At 44.2% G+C, this 21,862-nt stretch overlaps 1 protein-coding gene across 2 annotated transcripts in view; it reads left to right on the forward strand.

Moving 5' to 3' along the window:
- CLTC (clathrin heavy chain) overlaps nucleotides 1-21,862 on the forward strand; it is an 853,725-nt gene that overhangs the window by 469,387 nt on the left and 362,476 nt on the right. For both annotated transcript variants that reach the window (XM_085649401.1, XM_085649400.1), the window contains exons 15-16: nucleotides 5,860-5,985; nucleotides 7,467-7,609. In XM_085649401.1, coding sequence (XP_085505527.1) covers nucleotides 5,860-5,985; nucleotides 7,467-7,609 — 269 coding nt within the window. The remainder of the gene's footprint in view (nucleotides 1-5,859; nucleotides 5,986-7,466; nucleotides 7,610-21,862) is intronic.

The raw sequence follows: 21,862 nt of genomic DNA on the forward strand, positions 1-21,862 counted from the left end.
GAATGCTTAGAATCTTTCCCACACGATATGTGGCTTGTCTAAGGTGTTTAGTGGGATATGCATCCTTTTTGCATATGATATGGCTGTGTAGGAACTGGAGGATTACGGTACCTCAGTGGTGCCTTACCTCTATAAAGCAACATCATTAAAGTTATATGCAACAGTTAAACAGTGGCTTCTGGGATAGACACCCTGACCTAAGAAGGGTCACAATTTGGAATAGGTTTCCAGTCATGGGATTATTTTTGACTAAGGCGAATTGCCCTATATTGGCTCGCCCCAGTAGCACCTAGACACCAATCCTGGATTGCGTACTTGCCTTAATTGGCTATAGAAGAGAATCTACTGAGGTGAGTGGATAAATATGAATGGGACTTTGGAACCTGGGAGGATATGGCCAATCGCCTGATAGAATGTCTGACCTGAATGAGTCATTGATACCCAAAAAGATAGCTCATCAGAGTGTGGGAGGTCGGCATGAGTGGTTCAGGAGGGGAGTGTTAAGGGTGCACAAATGTCAGGGTAGAAAACGTTAACGGTATTAATTTAAATGTAGATATAAATGTGTACTGTTATATAAAGATGTCTTTTGCCTCATGCTGCTAAAGTTATGTCAACCAAATTGACGGAGTGATGTACACCATCTGAACTATATCTGATGTATGCTGGGTTTTATTGTATGCTAATATCACATTGATATTTAGCAAAATTAAGTTTACAAAAAAGGCTAGACAGTTCTTTACAAGTTGAATAGACGATTAAATGATTGTTTGCTAATGTTAAAAAATCCTTCCTGAATAAAGTAACTTTGAGAATGGAAATATTTGATCTTTTTTAATACTTTTTCTATGTGTAAAACAGTGAATCAACTGATAAAATAGGCGACCCTGCCTGGCTTGCATTTGTTAAAAAACATGCAATTATATGCCTCCAAGAGACCTGGATGGAAGAAAAAAATGCCTACATTGAAGGGTATCAAAGCTTTTACAGGGCAGCAACCCCCTCAGCTAGCGGAAGGGCAAAGGGGGGTCTTGCCATTTTTATTAATCTAGCAATTTCTTGTGATATAATTAGTCAAAAATGTGCAAATAGTAATATCCAAATGCTCGTATTAAAGAGAGGCAAACATGCTCTGACTCTAGTTAATTTTTACAATGCTACATCTAATCAAGGGGAGTGTAACATATCGACACTGAAAGAACTGTTGAAAGAAGGATCAGGCATATTGCCATGTAATGTATTGATCGCAGGCGACTTTAATGCACATCCTTGTGGTAATCCTCGAGATACCCCCTTGGGATCCCTGGGATGTAATAGCATGGACGGTTTCCATTTTGATCATACTAGGCGTGGCTCTAACCTAAATGATTTGCTAACCGAAAATAATTTGTTTGTAGCTATGACACTAGCCCCCGAGACTAAAGTTTATGAAGTTCCTACTTTTAAAGGCTTAGGTCAAGGTTCTTACATAGATCACATATTATTATCTGGTGACCTTGCCAACCAGGCCACTAGTTTCTCCATTCAAGCAAACATTTACAGTGACCATAACCCCCTTACTATTAATCTGAATGGGGGTGTTTTTGAACAGCGAAAAAACTGAAGATAGGGGAATCCTAAAATGTTTAACGGGTAATCGCCGCCTGAAATGGCAGTTGGTAAACCAAGAAAATCTTTATAGTGAAATTAACAAGTTATGTGGCGGGGACTTGGTGGACTGTATATCAACATCTACGTCCCCAGAGCAAACCTTAGCTATTTATGAAGGTGTAGTGTTAACAGTAGGGTCTTTCTTATCAGTACCAGTGAAGGGGCAAGTCAAAAATAATCCTAAGTGGCTTGACCAAACATGCTCCTTGGCAAATAGAAATTTAAAAAAGGCGTTAAAATTAAACCCAGAGATTTAGGTCAAATCAAAAATTTCCGTTTGACCTTCAAAAAAGCACTTGATAAACGGAAAAGGGAAATCAAAGCCAGTACCTGGGAGTCTTTGCTTGACCCTTCAGTTCTAGGTAACAGCAGTAAATTTTGGGAAATTATTAACAAACCTTTGTTTGATGACCCAAGAGATACTGCAATAGGAACTAACATCCCAGAGGCAGAATGGGTTAGTCATTTTAGTGAAATTTTTAAAAGCCATGAACAACAGACATCCTATGACGTCTCAATGTCAAAGGAAAACTTTTTATGTTTTACAGTCAATGAAGTAGAAAAGGCTATTCAAGGGCTAACTTGTAATAAGGCACCAGGTCCGGATGGCTTGCCTCCGGATCTTTTTAAATCTTGTATCCCATTATGGGCCCCCGTTCTCACAAAGGTGATAAACGCAACTGCAATCCTCGGGAGTCCAAAGACTTGGGGGCAATCTACCATAGTACCTGTGTTTAAAAAGGGCGATCGTAATAGCCCGACATGCTACAGGCCAATATCTTTAATTCCGTAGCAAAAGTGGTAGGTGGTGTAATTTTGAACAGACTAACAATTTGGGCAAATGAGAACAACGTTATATCGCCAATACAATATGGTTTCAGACCCGGTCACTCAACAGTGACCCAGTGTCTGAACCTATATTTGATTGTAGGTAAATACACCATGGCCCGGCAAGGAACCATTCATATGGCTTTTATGGACTTATCGTCCGCTTTTGATTGCGTGGATCGAGGTAAACTGTGGGACATCATGCAAAGGATGGGTGTCGATCAGAACTTACTTTATTTATTGGCCGATTTGCATTCAGATACTAGAGCAAATGTCCGTTACACAAGATCTTAAAGTAACAGGAGACATCAGAATCAACCGGGGTGTCCGCCAAGGATGCATTTTAGCACCATTCTTGTTTAACTTGTATATTAATGAGTTAGAGGAACATTTGACAAGAACAGGTGTGGATTACCCCTATGTCGGCCGAAAAGGCGTCCCAGTTCTGCTCTACGCGGACGATGCTGTCCTTATTTCAAGGACAGCAATCGGTCTCCAGATGCTCCTAAACTCATTCAACGATTTTATGAAGTCACGAGGCTTAAGCATTAATAACACAAAGTCCTACGTTATGCAAATTGGCCAAGGATCACGAAAACCAAATTCCTTTGCAATAAACGGGGAAAAAATTCCATATTCCAAAACCTTCTCTTATCTCGGTGTTCTCCTTGACGATCAACTAACCTGGGGCCCGGCTGTAGTTAAAATGAAGGGCGAGGTTACACGTGTTAACGCATCTATACTTGGCTTTGCTAGAAAATTGGCCAATAGTCCAACAGAAGCTTTGCTCAAATTATATCAAGCAAAGAGCGTTGCCATCGCCTGTTACGGCAGCGAGCTCTGGGGTTATAGTCAGACGCGAGACCTGGAGGTCGCAGAAAATATTTTTTTAAAAAAGGTATTGAGGCTGCCAAGGGGAACCGGGAACTTCTCGGTTCACGAGGAGTTAGGTGTTCCCTATCTCAGTGACAGATTAGCAGCAAATCCCCTATTATGCTGGATGAATTCATGGCTAAATACTGATATACCTCTTACCCATGATATTTTAAAAGAAGCTTTAACTTGGGATGGTAGGTTCAAGGTCCCGTGGCTGAGGTATATTAATGACCGCCTCTCTGAAATGGGACGGCCAGATCTGTTCTTAAACCCAATTTCCATCACTAAAGCTGATGTCATCTTTGTTAAAAAAACATTCATGTCAACTAGGTATTTAGCCCGGGAGGAGGTGGAATTACTGAGAGACAGTGTTAGGAGACATGTTATACTTAAAACATGTCTGCAAATGGAACCGTATCTATCACGGCCTATGTCCGGCTATGACCGATACCTATTGACTCGGTACCGTTTTAATTTATTTCACCTCATGTTGGCATTCCCGAGAGGGGCCCATCGAGGCCAAGTGCTACCTACTTGCGGCTGCGACGGAAAGTCTCCGCAAGATATAGCGCACTTTTTATTTATCTGTCCTTATTACACAGTACCTCGGAAGTTATATCTAAAGCCTTGTTTAAAAGATTTAAATCTTACCCAGATTAAACCAGCTCTCTATCTTCAACTCCTGAACCCTAATTGCACTCTGTTTGTGTGCAGTTTTTTGAAACGATCTATTATCTTCAGGAAAAGTATGGAGGGCTAACTATGTTGCTACTATCATTGTACTTTTTAAATTTTTCTCTTAACTTTGGATAATTATTTATATTTTTAACCTGTTCTATTTCTGACTGTTGCTCTGGTTTTTTGATAAATTTAACAGTTTGCAACCTGTTTTGTCTCTTAAATGAATTGGATGGCCAACTTCATCTGCATATTTATGTATTGTGGTTATGACTGCATGTCTATGTAATGTACTTTTATGATTGTCATGTATACAATCGAATAAAGATATTTGAATTGAATTTGAATCAACTACCTGTACACATTAGGTTAATCCATACATAGCTTGCATCAAGTACAATTCATTTTAAAGGATACGTTTTTGAAATTTAAAATGAAAGCTTTTCCAGCAGAAATCAATAGTTTAATTTTCCTCAGCTGTCTTTGCAGAACTAGTGTTGCTCACTAACATGAATAGTAATAATGAATTAATGTATCTCAACAAGTGCCTGATTAAAGCTATTATTTTTTGTGCTGTTCCTTGTCTCTGGAATGTGCAGGACCTGTACAAGGTAAATCTCCAGGTACAGGTTTATTCACCTGTGCTTCTTTTTTGTAGTGTCACCTGGTATGTAGGAGTATATCCTTCGCTCTCCTGGTTTGATAGTTCCCTGTGAATTTTGTTCTTGAAATCAAATTTGTGAATTTGTCTCCAAAAACACCTTTTGTGTGGCATCCCGCCGAGGTCAGAGACTGGAAGGGTATCTAGGCTATCTGAAACGGTCCTGAAATAAGGGTGTATAATGAAGACAGTCATGTTTGCCTTAACTGTTTACAATCTGAGTGTGACACAGTGATGAATTAATCTAGGATTTGATTGCTATTAGTTGCTGGTTATTTTTTTTATGCTGCTAAAGATCCCTCTTAGTCCCATTGTTGGAAACCATCAGTTTTGGAACTTACAACTGTGCAAACATTGCCCCTTATTGTGAAGGACTATTTATTTGGAAAGATGTACATAGTCATTCCTATGATTCTGTCCCTATACATACAGTGCACTGCAGATGTGTAATTTTAGTACATTGACTGCCTTTGCAGTAGTGTTCCTTTTTCATTATTGATTATCCGAATTGTGAATTCATTTGAGCAGATCCAATTTTTTGCTGCTGCAAGACTCTTGTGTTTTTTAATTTATTTTTATTATAAGTTACAAATTTCATTTCATCAGGGTGTCTTTTATGCTGACTATTTGTTCCATTCAACAATAAAATAGTTTTGCTGTGAAGGCAGTTGATTTTGAAGTCAACCATATCCCTCAGACTTTTTCTGGTTTGTTCCTACATGCACATTGACGTGCTCAAGCCCCCAAAAAACCAGACCACTTATGTTTCCATCCTATGAGAAGTGGATTAAAGCTGAATGAACAAATGCTCTTTGGGATTGACTTCCTTGTGTCTTTTCTTTGTACAGTACACCTACCTAACATTCTCCCTCTAAGCCCAAACTGTGTTTTAGTTTAAAGTGAAATGGACAAGACAGATCGGTCAAGAATACTTTGCTAGTATGCCAGTTCAATGTATATGTTGTCCTAGACCTTCCTGCTTACCTCAGCCATGTAGGCCACACACTTTTCACAAATTGAAGACCTCGGCTATATTGCTTTTAAGGTACAGACGCTTCAGGGATTGTTGCTGTAGAAATAAGCAAATATATAATTGTGTTGATGTTATGGGAACATTTGCCAGATACTAAAGAAGTAATTAAAGTCTCCTTGTCTCACTGTTGCAGGAAGCTAAGCTAACCGACCAGCTCCCTCTGATTATCGTGTGTGATCGCTTTGACTTTGTCCATGACCTGGTGCTCTACTTGTACAGAAACAACCTTCAAAAGTACATTGAAATTTATGTTCAAAAGGTAAGATTTAAGTTCTCGTTGATTGCAAAATTTGGAAGAAAAGTTAGTTTTTAGAAGTCTTGCTTTACTTAACCCAATATTTCTAATTTTGGATTTTGCTTATTTCTCTGCTCACAAATATTCAACTATGTAACTAGTTATAAATATAGCTTGCAGTAAAATAAATTACTGTACTAGTAATACAATGTTATTTCCACAAATGTATGATTAAAGAAAGCATAGAGATTCATAGAATTTCTTTTTTCCGGTTAATCGTGCAGCAAATGTTTAAAAATGCTATATTCACCCCTTTATCTAAAAAGCACATGTGCATTAAAACACTAACGGATTGGCAATACTGTTTTAAAATACCAAAGGGATATCGTGTTCAGCCATCTAAAATGGCCATATAGTCATCATAGTTATAAATGTGATCTCGTGCACCTCGGTCTTGTATTAAATTTGAGCCAACAAGGTGACTCATTTAGAAGGAGGCATCACTCGAGGAAGCTTAAACCCTTAGGAAGATACTAGTATGGACTTTTGCAACCTCTAAGTCCACATGATAAAATTTCCTATACAATATTACACTGTATTGCATTCTGTGCTTTTACAAAGCTAGTGCGAACCACTCTGTTTATTCCAAATTCAGAAAGACTTCAACCAACATTTTCATCTCTTTAAACAAGGGATATAAGGAAACGCAATTAATGCTCTAAAATAATGGATGGTCCACCAGTAAAGCACAGCAGTGGTAGGTGCCCAGTTTGGAACTTGTATAAGATTTCTCGTTCACTGTGAACAACCTGTTGTATGCAATATTGACGCCCAAAAGAAGTATTGTGACTCAGCCCATTATGGGCCTGAGAGGAATTAGAAATACAATTTAGATCTTCACGGGCATTTCCCCCTATTATCTAGCCTTAATTAGAGCTTCTGTAGTTTTAGTTCAACTTTATTGATTTACCCATTGTGAATTATTCCCATAGTACGATTTGCTAAATATTTTTCGCCAATGAAGGTAGCAGAAGTTCTTGATCCCATAAAGACAAAACTTGCATTCCTTGCTGAAAAATCTTTGCTACTGGATGAGGCACAGACTCGCCAAATTAAAACTCAGTATATAGCTACAATGTGTGCCACTCATTCTACTCCAAACTCCCACCATAATAGCAATAAGAAAGTCTGTGGGCCTTCCCTAAGAAATGAATCCAAAGCACAGTTAACGTCTACAGCATTTACCTGCCCCAAAGCTAGGACCCCTTTAAAGCACCTGTCTCAATTTTTGTGCAGATGGTTAAAGGCTGTGCTGTTGGGGCTTGGTCCCCATTTTCACACAATAAAGTAACCATACCTGTACTTTAATAATTGTAGTTATAGGACTTTTAGGCTGCTTGAATGACCATACCCTCTGTCTATTAAATCGAAAACCTTAACATTCAAAGTGTTAATTACTAATTGCAGGTGTATTAAGTACTTTTGTTGATTGTTTTACACCCAAGGTCAACCCAAGTCGTCTGCCAGTGGTAATTGGGGGATTGCTTGATGTGGACTGCTCCGAAGATGTCATTAAGAGCCTTATTCTTGTTGTGCGGGGTCAGTTCTCCACGGATGAGCTTGTAGCTGAAGTAGAAAAAAGAAACAGGTTTGTCATCACACTGCTTTAGTCAGCCATCTTTGCTTGCTGAAACCTGAATGAATTGCACACAGCCCAAACTGACCGCTCCCGGCTGAGCGAGAGTAAAACCTTTTCACATTTAATGCAGTTTTGTAGCAGGACAAGTATCTGTTCACAGTAGGTACAAGGATGGTATCAGCCCCTGAAACGTCTTGGCAGCTTAAAGAATTGCACATGGGTAAAATGTGGTCTTAATGATTAGTGGCATTATGGGTTCAAAGTGAATGAGTTTATTTTAAGTCAAGTACACCTTTCTTTTTTACCCGTATGCTTTTCCCTGTATCTCCCAACAGTCCCCTCGCGCCTAACTGTGAGCACCTAAAGATTTGGCTTTGGCTATTGTAATCCGATTTTACTTTTGTCTGTCAGATTACCCCCCCCCCCCCTTAAGTTGATTGTGCTCATACCATTGGGAAAGAAGGCTTTAAATTCGTTCTGACCTGCTAAACAAACTAAAAGAAACATTAACTTGAGTCTACCTAAACTCCCCATCCTAAAAATTGCTTCTACAAAATGGCAAAGTAGTAAAAGGGCATGTCCGACGATAACATTTCATCAATTGAATTCTAAAAGCAAATGTTATATACTCCGCTACAAAAGTGCACAATGCTCACCAGTCAAAAACTCTCCAAATTGTGTGAAATCTTGCTAAGCTCTTAATACGCAAAGCTTATAAATATTCAAACATTCGAATTCTAGATATTTTACTAATCCAGTGATCCATAGTAGGAGATTCTCTTGGCTACACTGTGGCAAGGTGGCACTTTGTTGCCAAGTAATCCTTCTAACCCAAGTGTTTAAACCTGTCCTCGTGGGATGTCGTTGCGTTTATGCTGACAGTGCAACTTAAACCACATGTAATTGTTGGTTAAGAAAACTCAATCTGGCTGAAGCTATTGCTTTGCTGCACCCACGGCACACTGCCAGTGAGCGTTGCCCTTCTGTGCAGAAAATCCATTGTTTTTCCCCTTTCCCTACACTCATTGTACTTATAACTACTGTGAGAGGCCACATAATACCCTGTAATGACCACAAACAGGAATATTGCGTGAACCTGTGCAATATATTTAAAGTCGCAAACTCCAGTGCAGCCTGTATGCTTTCTTGTTTAGGTGTCTCGACGTACCACTATGCACACTTAACGCGTTTAAGAATTTCACGCATGTCTGCTTGTGTCTGTCTGGTATGCGCCATGCCACCTGGAGGCCTAGGTGAATCCCTTTACCATGCATATTGTGACTGTGCAGTCCCGCCTTTTCTGCAGCCTGCTTCATGCATAGTTAACGTGGTTTTATTATAGAATTTCGATATGCATTATGTTGAAAAGTATTCTCTGGGATGGGCATTTGGCTTTGATGCCATACCAGAAGCTAGAGGAGTTTCTCCCTTAACAGTGGATGCAGTAACTAGTGAACTACTTTAAAAATATTTTTGTTCTCAGTGTCTCAAACCTTTGCCTGATGTGGTAGAGTTTAGATTATTTGTATTTGACATCCACTGGGTGGAGTTGTTATTTTTGGCTTGCAACATAACATTGCCTTATTCAGTTTGCAATCAACAAAGTATTGTAATTATGTTTTTTTAGGGAGCTGGCTCTGTATATACTATAACAAAATGAGGTATAGTGTGCACAGAGTCCAGTGGAACCCCAAAGTTAGGCAGAGGTAAAAGTAGATAGCACCTTACTCTATATTTGTGGTAGTGCAGGCAAGCAGTAAGGCTTTATCAGAGGGTAGTGTGAAGCATTTGTTATACACACTCAATCAGCAAATGTCACACACTCGGTCCACTTTGATTTGTATTAAAATATGATCCAGTTGTATTTATTTCCTAGAACAAAGCAAGCCTGGCACAGGTAAGTACATATGATACTTTTCAAGGCAGGTTGAACAACACAAGCAAGCTGAATGAAAATGACTTTGTTACAGGTTTGTAAATACTTTCAATACAGTGGAAATTACTGTTGGATTACTTTACAGATTACTTTCTGGATTACATTTTCTACTTGGTATGATATACCTAGATATCACACTGGGACATTTCCTAGAGAAAAGGTAATGAAGCAGGGGGGTAGGGAGGCCTCAGATTGGTGGCTGCTCACCAGCAGGCCACAAGGTTGTGGAAGCACAACGGTGGCCCGGGCAGGGTCTAAGCACCCCGAGCCAGCCATCGAAATACAAACCTTCCTTGGCTAAGTAAACTTTCCTAAAACTTTTATGGCCCCTCATTCTGTGTGTTTAGCAATTATTGGCGCATATTGGGTCTGTAGAAAAAGATGTGCAAAGTAGAGACTTTTGCCTCTCCTCAACAACCTTCCCTTGGGCAGTATAACATGATAAACCACAATTAACTGTATTATTTGTAAGATGCTGCAATAATAGAAGTACAGCCAAGCTTAAAGTCTGAGACAAACTATCCTTGTTCCACAAAAATCGCCAATGTGCAGCTCTCACCTGTCCAGCCCAAGCCAGGTTGTCATCGGCCCACACCTTTGCAGACACCATAACCCAACTGCAGACCTTGTAAACCACTTGAACCTTCCATTACCCATTCCTGATCAAACCAATCACGTGCCGACATCCTCACTGTTACTTTGCCTTTTACAAAATATCCCCTTTCAAGAACGTAATGCACTGCAGAAGGTCTGTGCACACACAACCTTTCCAGAGTTGAACTAGGCAACTGTGCACATCCCTTCAGCAGCGCTGCAGCCAATCAGCTGAAGAGAGGCACAGGCGCTGAACCTACAGATAAGAGACCACAGAGGTCAGAACTCACTGCACGACCACACTAGGTGGTATGAAATAGGAAGCCAGACACAGATCATTATATGTAACAAGTTGTTTTGATGGGATATCGCTGATCCTCAAACATTGCAGCATCCTGTTCGGTTCACTTTATAAACCTGGCCTGTCAACTAATTATAGTTACTCATGCCAAACAAACTCAACATCTTCAGCCTACCAACCGCATAGTGCAGTTTGCCTTCCAGTCACTCCATCGAGCGCTACCAGCACCCATTTTCCATAACCTTCTTGCCCCTCCAGCTTCACGTCATGGTTATCCTTTAACTTCATCTCTTGAATATTAAACCAGCCTGACCACACAGAAACAAGGCTGGCATCTTCTCTCTATGTACGTCTTCTTCCCATTTAGTAAAACCGAAGTAACCATTTCAAACTTCCTGGTGACATTCATTGTACCCATAAATACTGTGTTCTACCCATAAATACTGTGTTCAGGTTTTTATTAATTTTTCCCCATTCTGTGCCTTCTTCCCACTACAAACCTCCTCACAATCTCATGAAAAACAGCCATGAACACCTGACTCCATGAAAGTGAACCATCCTTTTATGACACAGTTTGAGGGTTAGCAAAGGTGGGATCTCATTGGTACTTCTAAGCTTGCAGACATCGTGTGACAGGCTTCCATTAAAATATGTACACAGTTTTAGACAGACTATAACTTAAACACCAAACAAACGTGTTGAAACTTCTAAGTCAGGCATTGGCTAGCTATGCTGTTAACAAGGGGATAGTCTTGACCTTGCGCACCTGACCACTGCTCTGCTCCTTCCATGCCAGCTCTGAACTCCCCGTCACTATGCAGCCAAATCCATTGATACCTTTGTCATCCTTATGCTCCGGGTGGTCTCTCCCCAGGCCACCTCTTTACGGTTTTCCAACAATACAAACTGACCTGTAGCTTGGTGTTAGCTGCTTGTAAACTCCCTGCGCCTCAAAACAAGGAAGAGCTTCGAAAGCATATCACTACAGGTCCAAGACAAGGTGCTTCTAGAATGCTCTCCCACACCATCCACAACTTGAAGACCACTTCATAAACCTTCAGAAAGCATGAAAGACACATCAATGAAGCTTTACAAGTCAAGTGAGGTCCACTCACTGGTTGCCATCTGTCTAGAAGGTGCTTTTGTTCAGACCCTGCATCCAAAAGAATATAAAATAGAAAAACATTTTTTTTTGTCTTTCTTTTCTTTTGAAGCAATCTTGGCACCCACACTTTGCCTTAAGATGTTTAAAGCTAAAGCATGGGTGCCGCGATTGATTTGCAATGCGATTGCTCTCGCATTACTGAAAGTTTGAGCTATTGGCTTTGCCTTAATATTAGCAACACCAATAGCTCAAACTTTCAGTAAGGCGAGACCTATTGCATTGCAAATGAGTGTTTGTTTTTCTTGGGTAACAAAAGTAACGTACATGCAAAGTTTTGCCTCGTTTATCTCTTTGCATACTTTTATAGTGCAAGTTTGAGATGTATGCACTGTATAATAGTTACAATAGCCTTTAGCCTGATTATCCGTTCACAGTGGGTGACATTTGCAAGAGAATCATTTTGTTGCTGCTTACAAATGTGTCATACTTTCTGGATTACATTGCTCCATTTCATATGCCAATAGCAGTGTCATGTGACTAAGTATAATTAAGGAACTGTAAACCCAAGTACAATTTGTTTTTAATCTTTTACTAAAGTTTCAGTTGATCACGTACCATGTCCCATAGCCCCCATTATAAAGGCTACTTTATGAAGTGACACATTGTATTGTGATGTGACCCCCTCCCCCCATAAAATGTCCCCAGTGTCCGCCTCAGAAAAATATCTGATGTATTTCATATTTAGGTAAAGCCTAGGTAGCTCTGGAATGTGTCATTAAATATTTCCTGAGGCAAGCATGTATTCCTAAATCAGACTGCGTGACCTAGTGTGTGTAGCAATTCTGTAGCTCTTCAATCTCTGGTGGAACAGCACGGCCTGCATGGCTAAACCCTTGTAATGTCCAAAAGGCGAGACCTTTTGGCTATGCCAATTCTTGTTTTCCTCTATTGCCTTCCTCGTTGATAGTGCTTTGATGCCTTTTGGTTTTATGTGCTTTAGACATTCAAAAATTCAAATTCGGAAGGTGTTGACTCTCTTGGTCAAGAGAGCTATAGAGACTGTGCCGGCATCGGAAGTGGGTTGTAGTTGCTATTCCTGCTACTTTCTGGTGCCCACAAGGATTGAGGCCTTCATCCTATTCTAGACTTGCACCTTCTAAATTTCTTCCTGAAGGAGAAATTCAAAATGCTCACTCTTGCGCATGTCCTATCTCCCCTGGACCCAGGAGACTGGATGATATCTCTGGACTTACAGTGCGTTTATTTTCACATCCCCGTCCCGCCTGCCCACAGGCGTTCTCTGTGGTTCACGGTCAGTCACGAGCACTTTCAGTTTTCTGTGCTCTCCTGTGGCCTTACCAGCGCCCGTTGGATGTTCACGAAAGTGATGGCAATGATTGCAGCTCATCTGCTGAGGGTCCAATGTTTCCATAGTTTGATAGGCTGTTGAAGACTGACTCGCCCCAGGCTGTTGTCTTGCACCTCCAAACTACATGTGAGCTCCTGAACTCACTGAGGTTTATCAGCATGCTGAAGTCACACCTGATTCCCTCTCAGACACTGCTTTTCATTAAAGTTGTTCTGGATACGTGCATTTTCCAGCCTATCCCCCCGCCCCCCGAATGGCAAGTCCAGGATATTCAGGCTATGAAACCGATGTTTGAGTCTCGCCTGGATTTCAGTGAGACTGACTCTGAGGCTGCTGGACCTCATGGCCTCCTACATCCTGCTTGTGACACATGCCTGTTGGCAAATGTGATCTCTGCAGTAAGACCTGAAGTTCCAGTGGGCACAGCATCAGGGAATCTCACCGACTTGGTCTACATCTCCAAAGGAACTTCAAAAGACCTGCAGTTGATACTAACCACGATTGGGTCGGTGGCAGACCCTTCTACCTTCTCCAACCAGAGCTGACTGTAGTGACAGATGCTTCACTTCTAGGATAGGAGTGCCACCTGGGAGAGGTGGAGATCAGACGCCTCTGGTCACCTGTGGAATCCAGACTCCACATCAACCTGCTAGAGATCAGAGCGATCTGGCTGGCATCAAAAGCCTTTCTGCTGTCCATCAAGGAAAGACAAGTGCAGGTGTTCATGGACAACACCACCGCCATGTGATACTGCAATAAACAGGGCGAGGTGGGATCATCGACCCTCTGTCAAGAGGTCCTGTGTCCCTGGATGGGTTTAGAATGTAGGGGCATTTCCCTGGTGGTTCAACAGCTGGCGGTCTCTCTGAACGCCAGGGCAGAAAAACTCAGCCGAAGATGCCTAGTGGATCACGAATGGCGTCTCCATCCAGAGGCGGTGCAAGATCTCTTTCAGCTATAGGGAGAGCCTTTGTTTGGTCTGTTTGCCACTGCCAAGAATGTTCAGTGTCACTAATCTGCATACTGAAGTTACGAAGGCGGCCCTCTCCATCCTGAGGTGGTGCAAGGTCTCTTTCAGCTGTAGGGAGAGCCTTTGTTTGGTCTGTTTGCCACTGCCAAAAATGTGCAATGTCACAAATCTGCATGCTGAAGTTACGAAGGCGGCCCTCGCTCGGAAAAGCTTTTCGTCTTGAGTGAAGCTCAGTCCTCCTGTACGCCATTCCGCCAATACCACTCCTGCTCAGAGTTCTCAAGATAATCAGGAACAACCAAGCCCAAGTTATCCTTGTGGCTCCGAAATGGGCTCGAAGAGTTTGATATCCTGAGTTGTTGAGCATGGCCATCAGTCCTCCGATCAGGCTGCCTCTTCGGTAGGAACAGCTGTCACAGGAGGGAGGATGGTTCTCCACCCGAACCTGTTAACGCTCCGCCTTCTTGTATGGAGATTGAGCGGCGATAGTTCACCGCTTTCGACCTTCCGCCTAAAGTCTGCACTGTTATCTTTGCAGGAAGGCATTCCTCCACCAAGACTGTATACACCTGCTGTTGGGGCAAGTTTTTGGCATGATGTGCAGAAAAACATGTTGACCTTCTTTCTGCTCCACTTTCTTAGATTCTTCTCTTTATCCTTTCTCTTGCCCAGCAGGAATCTGCTCTGGACACCCACAAGGGCTATCTTTCTGCCATCTTAGCCTTTCTGCCGTTCCCTGATCAGCCAGCCTTCTTCAAATCTCCTGTTGTGAATAGGTTCTTGAAAGGTTTGCAACATGTTTCCACCTTCAATATGTAGGAAGACAGTCCAATGTTATTCTGTGGGGAAAACAATATCACAGTTGCAGGTAAGTCTTTAACTCATAATATTAGCCTTCAAAGCCAAAAGTCAGCAAGGGTCATGTAAGTACCAGAACTGCACCACCACTAATAGCACAGGCACGGCTGGGTGCAGAGGTCAAAATCAAGAGTTTGACCCAATGCTTTCCAACTGAGACAGGGGATGCCTGAAGCTATACAGCTTACAGTTAAGTAGATCAGTTGCAGGGGACAAGCTTTGGGAAGTTTAGGTTAAGCACGGCGGGCACACCGTAGCACCAAACATACACCACCAGGGGCGCAGGGTGCAATTTCGATGTTGGGTGCCCAATGCTTTTCAATAGAGATTATCCTTTCGGCAAAAAGGCTGCAGGTGTGGCACCGGTGGTTACAGGAGGAAGACCACCAACAGCAGAGACAGTTGGGTTGTGGGGGCACCATCGGTTCAGCTCACAAAGGCCCAGGGACTTCAAGTGCAGGGGTGCCTTTCGACGCTGGAGTCCTTACTGGAGCCGGTTGGAGGAAGCCTCTGGATTCACACTGCAGGTGCCGTCATGGAGGGCAGGAGAGGTCAGGCAACGCTGGACACTAGGTCAGGATCGCCGGGAAGGCTTGACTGCACGGGTGAGCCCCTCCGACTCGGGCTGTGCGTCTGGTGCATAGTGGGCAGGAGACACAGATCCACCTGGATCCGCAGTCTTTGGAGTAGGTTTCTTCTGGACAGGTCCACTATCCATGGGAGATTGGGGTTTCGAAGGAAGGAGTTTCGGAGGTTGCTGGCTCGCAGAAGCTGGGGAAAGGCTGGCAGGGCTGGGGCCAAGGAGGTTGTTGTTTTCTGTCTTCTCTACAGAGTTGTCTTTTTTCTTCTTAAGTCGTCACAGATCTGAGTGTTAGGTCTGGGGGGGCCACCTAAATAACAAATTTAGGAGGCGTTTTAGGGGAGTAGCAGGTAAGGCTAATAGACACCTCACCTGGGCTGACTACACCCTCTATTAAGCCCCCCGTCTGTTGGAGGGGGCATAGACCTAGCCCGGATTGGAGGGGTCTCCCCATCTTTAAGATGGCGGGGACTGAAAGCTGTGCTTCACCTCACCTCCACCTTAGGGGTGGGATTGGCAGAGGTGGGCATACCTGTTCTTTTGAATGTTATTACGCCCAAAGTGGAGGTGTAAACCAGGGTCTGCCATCTGCTGCTAGCAGGAGAGGCTGGGGGCACAGTGTGAAGGCAGCAGGCCTTTGAAGCTCCCCACCCTTCGTGAATGGGCCCATTCTGGGGGAGGAGGCAGGACACCCCTACCCAGCATGTGCATTCTTTCTGGTCCCAGAGAGCAGTGACTCTCTACCCAGGGGTCCAGAAATAGGTCTTGTGGTGGCTGGCTTCCTACAGCTGGTCAGAGACCAGACCAGGCCTGGTAGGTTTTCAGGGGGCACTTCTGAGGTGCCCTCTGCATCTGTGGTACAAAAATCCCTCACTGGCATCAGTGTGGATTTATTGTAAGGAGTAGTTTGGTACCAAACACACCTATGTTTAGTGAAGCTATCATGGTGCTGTGGAACACAAATTGTCGAGTATCCATCCCATGTACTCTCTATGGCTTCCCTGGCACTTACAATATTAGAGAATGGAGCCAAATATTGTAGGGGCATGTCTGCTCATGCACATATGCCCCCACCTGTGATGTAGTGCACCTTGCCTTAGGGCTGGGAGTCATGCTAGAGGGGTTACTTATCTATGCTGTCAGGCAGTGCTAGTTGGCATGGAACTCAAGCAGGGTGCCATGTCGACTTTGTTTTCTCCCTCACAGAAGCATTCAAGCTGCAAAGGCAGTGGCATGGTCCCAGGGGACCCACATCAGCTCCCATGGCCTAGATACTCGGAGTACCATTTACTAGGGACTTGCAGAGGACCGAAGCGCCAATTAGGGGTTTGTTTTTAGGGAAGGAGCCCTGGCACAGGGGACCTGGTTGGTAGGGACCCAGTGCACTACATTTGAAACCACATCAAAACCAGGTAAAAAGTGGGAGCTAACCATGCAAATGACTCATTGTCTAAGAGTGCCTTAGTGGGATCGTAATCTGGTCTTAACATTTCTGCAGTGTACTCCCTTTGAGCCCAGTGCACAAGTGTCATCTCAGGCTCCTTACCATCAAGACAGCCTTTGTGGTGGCAAGAACATCTGCCCGGAGGGTCAGTGAGCTTTAGGCCTTGTCATCCAAGCTGCCATACCTGAACTACTACCCATACAAGCTGGTTTATTCCATTAGAGCTTTTTTTCTGACGAAAGTGGTCACTCCCTTTCATGAAGGCCAGTTCATCACCCTGCCTAGTTTTTATGCTCTGCCACATCCCTTCAACTTTTCGTGGGGTATATCTGATAGAGACTACTAGCCGCATATTCCTTTACGTAGAATTATCCCCAGGCGTGAGTCTGGACCAGGAAAACTTACTTGCCCAGCATCCCTGCGTGCCGGGGGGGGAGGGGACTGCTTCACGCGACTCCGCCCAGCCGTCCGCGCACGTGGCGTCAGCGAGGTCACATAAGTCCCACCCCGGCGCGCCTACCTCAGTTTTTTCCTTTTCCGCATGCAACATGGATCCGGTTTGTGCTCTGGGCCTGTTTAGGTCTTTCCCTTATGCTATTGCTGCATGTGTGGAAACAGTGTGCGAATGCCTTCAGGCTTTAAAACTTGCACGTCGTGTGGCCGCCTCATGTCGGCGAAGAATCCTCACCCCATCTGTATGTGGTGTTTTGGGGAGCACCACGACTCCACTGATTGTGAGGCGTGCCAGCAGATGAAGCAGAAATTCCGGCAGGAGCGCCGGATGAAACTTCTTTTGGCTTGTGTGTCCTGGTCGGCGTCGTCCTTTTGCACGGCCCCTGCGCTGTGTTCTCGGACCCGTGGCTTCCCTCGCCGACTTCGATCTTCTCCCAGGTCGCAAGAGCACCGCTCACCCCCCCCCCTCAGTGACCTGCGTGTTGATCTGGTTCTTGGAGCTCTTCTTCCGTTGGGGCAGGTCGCCCCGGTTGTCTGTTCTGTTGGCTGCTGGCCAGCGCTTTTTGACTGTGTGTTGTTCCTTTGTTTTTTTTTTTACACCATGCTGGGCCTGAGTTTGGGCCTTCTGCGTTTCCCCTCTGGCTGCTTGATAGGCCTCCTGCGGGGTTTTGGCCGCAGGTCTTTTTTGTTGTCCTCTGCTGCGGAAGTTTCCTCCTAAGAAGTTCCCATTTCTTGGGATATGACATTCCCTATGTGGGTAAGGGTTGGCTGTTACATAGCCCTGGTATGTTTTGGGGAGTTGTGGTTTCCTGCGGGCTTCTGCTCTTCGTGGCGTTATGGTATGTTGAGGATGCAACCTTCTTCTTCGCCTTTTTGCTTCGAGTGTTTCGTTCTGTTGTGTCCCTGGCCTCTGGCGGAGTTTGCCAGTGGCGCCCTCTTGTTCTTTCTGCACCGTTGTGCCGCCGTGGGGCTTTAGTGGGACTGTCATCCTGCCTTCTCTGCTGCTTCCAGTGGGCCTTGCACTCGGTTCTACCTCTTCTCCCTGTGGGGGGGGGGGGTCCCTGCCTTCTGGACCCTCTTGCGGGTGCGGTTTGTCCCTGCGGGATGTTGGTCGATTCTTCCTGGGTGACCTTGAGTTCCCCTTTTCGGCTTGCGCCTGCTTCTTGCTGCTGGTGCCATCCTGTCTGTGCTTCCCTTTGCTTTTCCTCGTCTCCTTTAAGTCTCTAGGTTGCTCTTCTCCTTCGGTGCTCCTTTCCTTGCCTAAGCCTTGGGCAGAGGTTTTGTTGCCTCACGTGTGCGTGGGGTGTTTGGCCTCTTTGCGCCTTGACTTGTATCCTCTGCTAAGTGAGGACAGGCTATCTTCTTCTTCTTTTCGTTTCCCTTTGCCTGGGAGACGGGGCTCCTCGTCCTGTTTTCGGACTCTGCCCCCGTGCGGTATTCTGTTATGTCCAGGTGGGTGGGGTCCTCTCGTAGACCCTCCTTCCCCTTGGGTATGGCTTGGGTATCTATTCTATGTGAAGGAATCTGCGTCTAGTAGTCTCTATCAGATGTACAAGTTACTTACCTTCGGTAACGATGTATCTGGTAGAGACTATTCTAGCCGCAGATTCCTTCACGACCTGCCCTTCCTCCCCGTTCTGCGAGGGCTTGTGATGTGGTCTTTTGCACTCGCTTCCCTGGGAGTGGCTGTGTCTTCTAAGAGTACATTCTTTTCCTCTTTCTGTCAGGCTGTCCCTGTTTCCTCCCCGTTGTCACATGGGAGGATAGTTTTGTTGGTACTTCTGGCTCTTTGGTATCCTTGAGGTTGGGGTCTTTTGGCTGTGCCTCTGCCCTTGTTACTGATGGGGTTAGTCACACTCTGTGATGGGGATGCTGTGGAGTTTTGTCGTTCCCTGTGTGTCCCTGACTGGTTCCCCTTCCTTGTCTTTGGTTGGGGTTATAATCTCGTTCCATGTTATCGTGACATTTTTACATATGTCCCTTGTCTCCGGGAGGGCTGTCTCTGTACTGGCAGGGTTGCTGCTCTGTTCCTTATTCTTTTCCTGCCTTTGGGTACTGCAGTGCCGGGCACTGCTCTCTATGGTGGTGGTCCTCCCCATCCCTTTTTTTGTTTTCTGCTCTTTCGCACACTGTTCCTATACTCTCACAGTTTTATCTGTTGGCTCCGCGTTGTGTTGCGGAAAAGTTCTCTGAAGAAAACTGACGTAGGTGCGCCGGGGTGGGAGTCGTGTGATGCCGTCCCCCCGGCGCGCAGGGTTGCTGGGCAAGAAAGTTTTCGGGGTCCAGACTCACGCCTGGGGATAATTCTACGTGAAGGAATCTGCGGCTAGAATCGTCTCTACCAGATACATCGTTACCGAAGGTAAGTAACTCGTACGTCGGTGCGAAAAAGGGAAAAGCTGTGCAGAAACAGACAATCTCCCGATGGATCATGCTTTGCATTAAAATCTGCTACGCACTAGGCAAGAAGCAACCCTCTGAGGGATTGGGTACTTTTTCTTCTAAAGCCCAGGCTGCCACCACTACGTTAGCATGCGAAGTCCTGGTCCTGAACATCTGCCAGGCAGAAACGTGTGCCTCTCTGCACACCTTCACAAAATACCACTGCCTGTAGAGTCGGGTCTGTCGGAAAAGCTCTTTGCCTGTTAGGTTCTGCGGGACGTTTTGCTGTTCAATTATTTCACAGACCAACCTGCAGGGAGGTATTGCTTAGGTATCTACTCTAAGGTACCGAATCTGTCGCTAGAAGCCTCTTATCAGATGAACAATTTCTCTTCCAGGGGATACTCATCAAAAGTCATAAGCACTGAATAATCCCTGCCCATGTGCGGGATCCCGGAGCATATAGAAAAATGTGTGTGTGTGTGTGTGTGTATATATATATATGTGTGTATATATATATATATGTGTGTGTGTGTGTGTGTGTGTGTGTGTGTGTGTGTGTGTATATATGTGTATGTGTGTATGTATATGTGCGTGTATATGTGTGTATATATGTGTGTGTGTGTATGTGTGTGTGTATATATATATATATATATATATATGTGTGTGTGTGTGTGTGTGTATATATGTATATATATGTGTGTGTATATATAAAGTTCCACCGTACCAAAAGTACTCATGCACTCCTTCCGAACATAACAGCACAATCACGGGGCTTTGGAAACATTTATTTGCAAAAGATCCAAGCCGTATTTTGCGGCTTGGATCTTTTGCAAATACATTTTTCCAAAACCCCGTGATTGTGCTATTATGCTCGGAAGGAGTGCATGAGTACTTTTGGTACGGTGGAACTTTATTTAAAATAACAGGGACAACCTCGGACCCTGAATTGCACCGCTGCGGAGTGTCCCAGCAAATTCTGAGGAGGTGGAAAGATTAGATATAGATATAGATATATATATAGGTATATCGATGTGTGTGTGTATATATAGATATATGTGTGTGTGTATATATATATAGATGTGTGTGTATATATATATATATATATATATATATGTGTGTGTGTGTGTATATATATATATATATGTGTGTGTGTATATATTATCTACTGGCGGTCGCCAGTAGATAGTTATAGTTACAACCTAGTTTCCATAGGAAATCTCAAAATTCTATTTTGAATAACTTTGGCGCCGGTTGACGAATCCTCGCGAAATTTTCAAAACTAATGGGGCGCTCCGTTCAGCTCCTACCCTGAAAGTCTCGGGGTGATTCGTCAAGCGGGGGCCGAGAAAAAGGGGGGGTCCCAAAACGCGTTTTCCCCATGCATTTTTCCATAGGACATTTAGTCGCAGCTACAGCCCGAACGGCTGAACAGAATTGCGTGAAATTTGGCAGAGAGGTAGCCATAAGGTCAAGGAAGTGCCTTTTGCAGGTCTGGTGTAAATCTGTTCAGTATTTCCTGAGAAAATAGCATTTAAAAGCATATCAATATCTATACGCGCGCACCGTGCGCGAGCGCAATTCTGATTGGTTGTTAGATGTCGGTAAACATTCGAATCGGTCGAAACCTGGAAGTGTCGGCCGCCATTTTGTCTCTCGCAGTCTGAGCGGGTGAAAAAAAAAAGGTGGAGAACGTGAAAAGGGGGCAGAGTGGACAGTTCCTGACCCCCTACCCTTGGTCATGGGGTCACAGAAGGACCCCCAAGGGCGAAAAAAACTTTTTTTTTTTTTTTTTTTTTTTTAAATTCGCGAGGTGCGCGCACGGCGAACCGTGGGTGCTCGGTGCGCAAGGCGCACCGAGTGCCCACGGTGCGCGCACGGCGAACCGTGGGTGCTCGGTGCGCAAGGCGCACCGAGTGCCCACAGCGCGTGCATGGTGCGCGAAGCTCGCCGTGCGCGCACGGTGCGCGCACGGTGAAAAACCTGAAAGAAAAAATAAATACATAACTTAGCATTTAAAAAAACGTACAAATTCACTGAAAAAACCATAGGTTTCACACACGTTATAGTTACGAATTAGCATTTAAAAAACCTTGCAAATTCACTTAAAAAATCATAGGTTTCACACATGTTATAGTTAGCTGGACATTTCACTCGTAAAAGAACAATGAAATTCCCCCGTTATAGTTAGTGCAGGCAACTATAACTCACGCGACCGCAATCCTCTGCTGATGACGTCAGATATTACATCACTGATGACATGTGTCTTT

This window comes from Triturus cristatus, chromosome 3_2 (assembly GCF_964204655.1).
Source record: "Triturus cristatus chromosome 3_2, aTriCri1.1, whole genome shotgun sequence".
Classification (NCBI taxonomy): domain Eukaryota; kingdom Metazoa; phylum Chordata; class Amphibia; order Caudata; family Salamandridae; genus Triturus; species Triturus cristatus.